We start from the raw sequence: 544 nt of genomic DNA, 5'->3' as shown, positions 1-544 counted from the left end.
TCATCACTGCCGTCAATGGCATCATCGTTGTCTCCTTCATCTGCAGTCACAGGACTGCCTTCTCTGTCACTTCCACTGCCGTTCTTGTCAGCCTCCACAGTCACATCCGTGTTTCCTCCATCTTCTCCATCTTCCTCTGAATCAACACAGTCTTCTTCCTCTTCTGTTTCCCACTCGTCGTCTTCCAAGGTTTTGCAGGAGCTCTGGTCCTTGCCGCTGCTGCTGACCTCACAGCTCCTTCTCCTGCAGCTAAACCACAGGCCCAAGAGGAGCAGGAGTCCAGCAAGAACCCAGAATGGCCACTGCTGCAGGGCACCAAAGAGCATGGCTCCCCAGCCCTCGTCCGGGGGCCCCCGCTCCAGCTCCTGCAGCAGCCGAGCCATCTCATGCTCCAGCAGCTCCTGACGCTCCTGCATTCGCCGGTGCGTGGCCTCATCCAGCCCATCCCCAGCCGGCTGGGGGTACTGGATCAGGCTTTGCACGAGCACGAACAGGAATGGTAGTAAAGCCATGGTCTGCAGGAGGACACACAGAAAAGGGTTCA

The 544-nt window shown here is 57.9% G+C and overlaps 1 protein-coding gene across 1 annotated transcript in view; it reads right to left on the bottom strand.

Moving 5' to 3' along the window:
• The window catches only part of LOC121333107 (inositol 1,4,5-trisphosphate receptor-interacting protein-like 1), a 2,591-nt gene extending 2,059 nt beyond the window's left edge, over positions 1–532 (bottom strand). Inside the window, exon 1 of the mRNA XM_041399171.1 lies at positions 51–532. Within this exon, the coding sequence (XP_041255105.1) occupies positions 51–512 (462 nt within the window). The 5' untranslated portion in view covers positions 513–532. The remainder of the gene's footprint in view (positions 1–50) is intronic.
• Positions 533–544: the final 12 nt, after the last annotated feature.

This window comes from Onychostruthus taczanowskii, unplaced genomic scaffold, assembly GCF_017590055.1.
Source record: "Onychostruthus taczanowskii isolate IOZ18803 unplaced genomic scaffold, ASM1759005v1 scaffold1572, whole genome shotgun sequence".
NCBI classification, from domain to species: Eukaryota; Metazoa; Chordata; class Aves; order Passeriformes; family Passeridae; genus Onychostruthus; species Onychostruthus taczanowskii.
The sequence above is the reverse complement of the archived record's forward strand: the minus strand, read 5'-3'. Positions and strand labels throughout refer to the sequence as shown.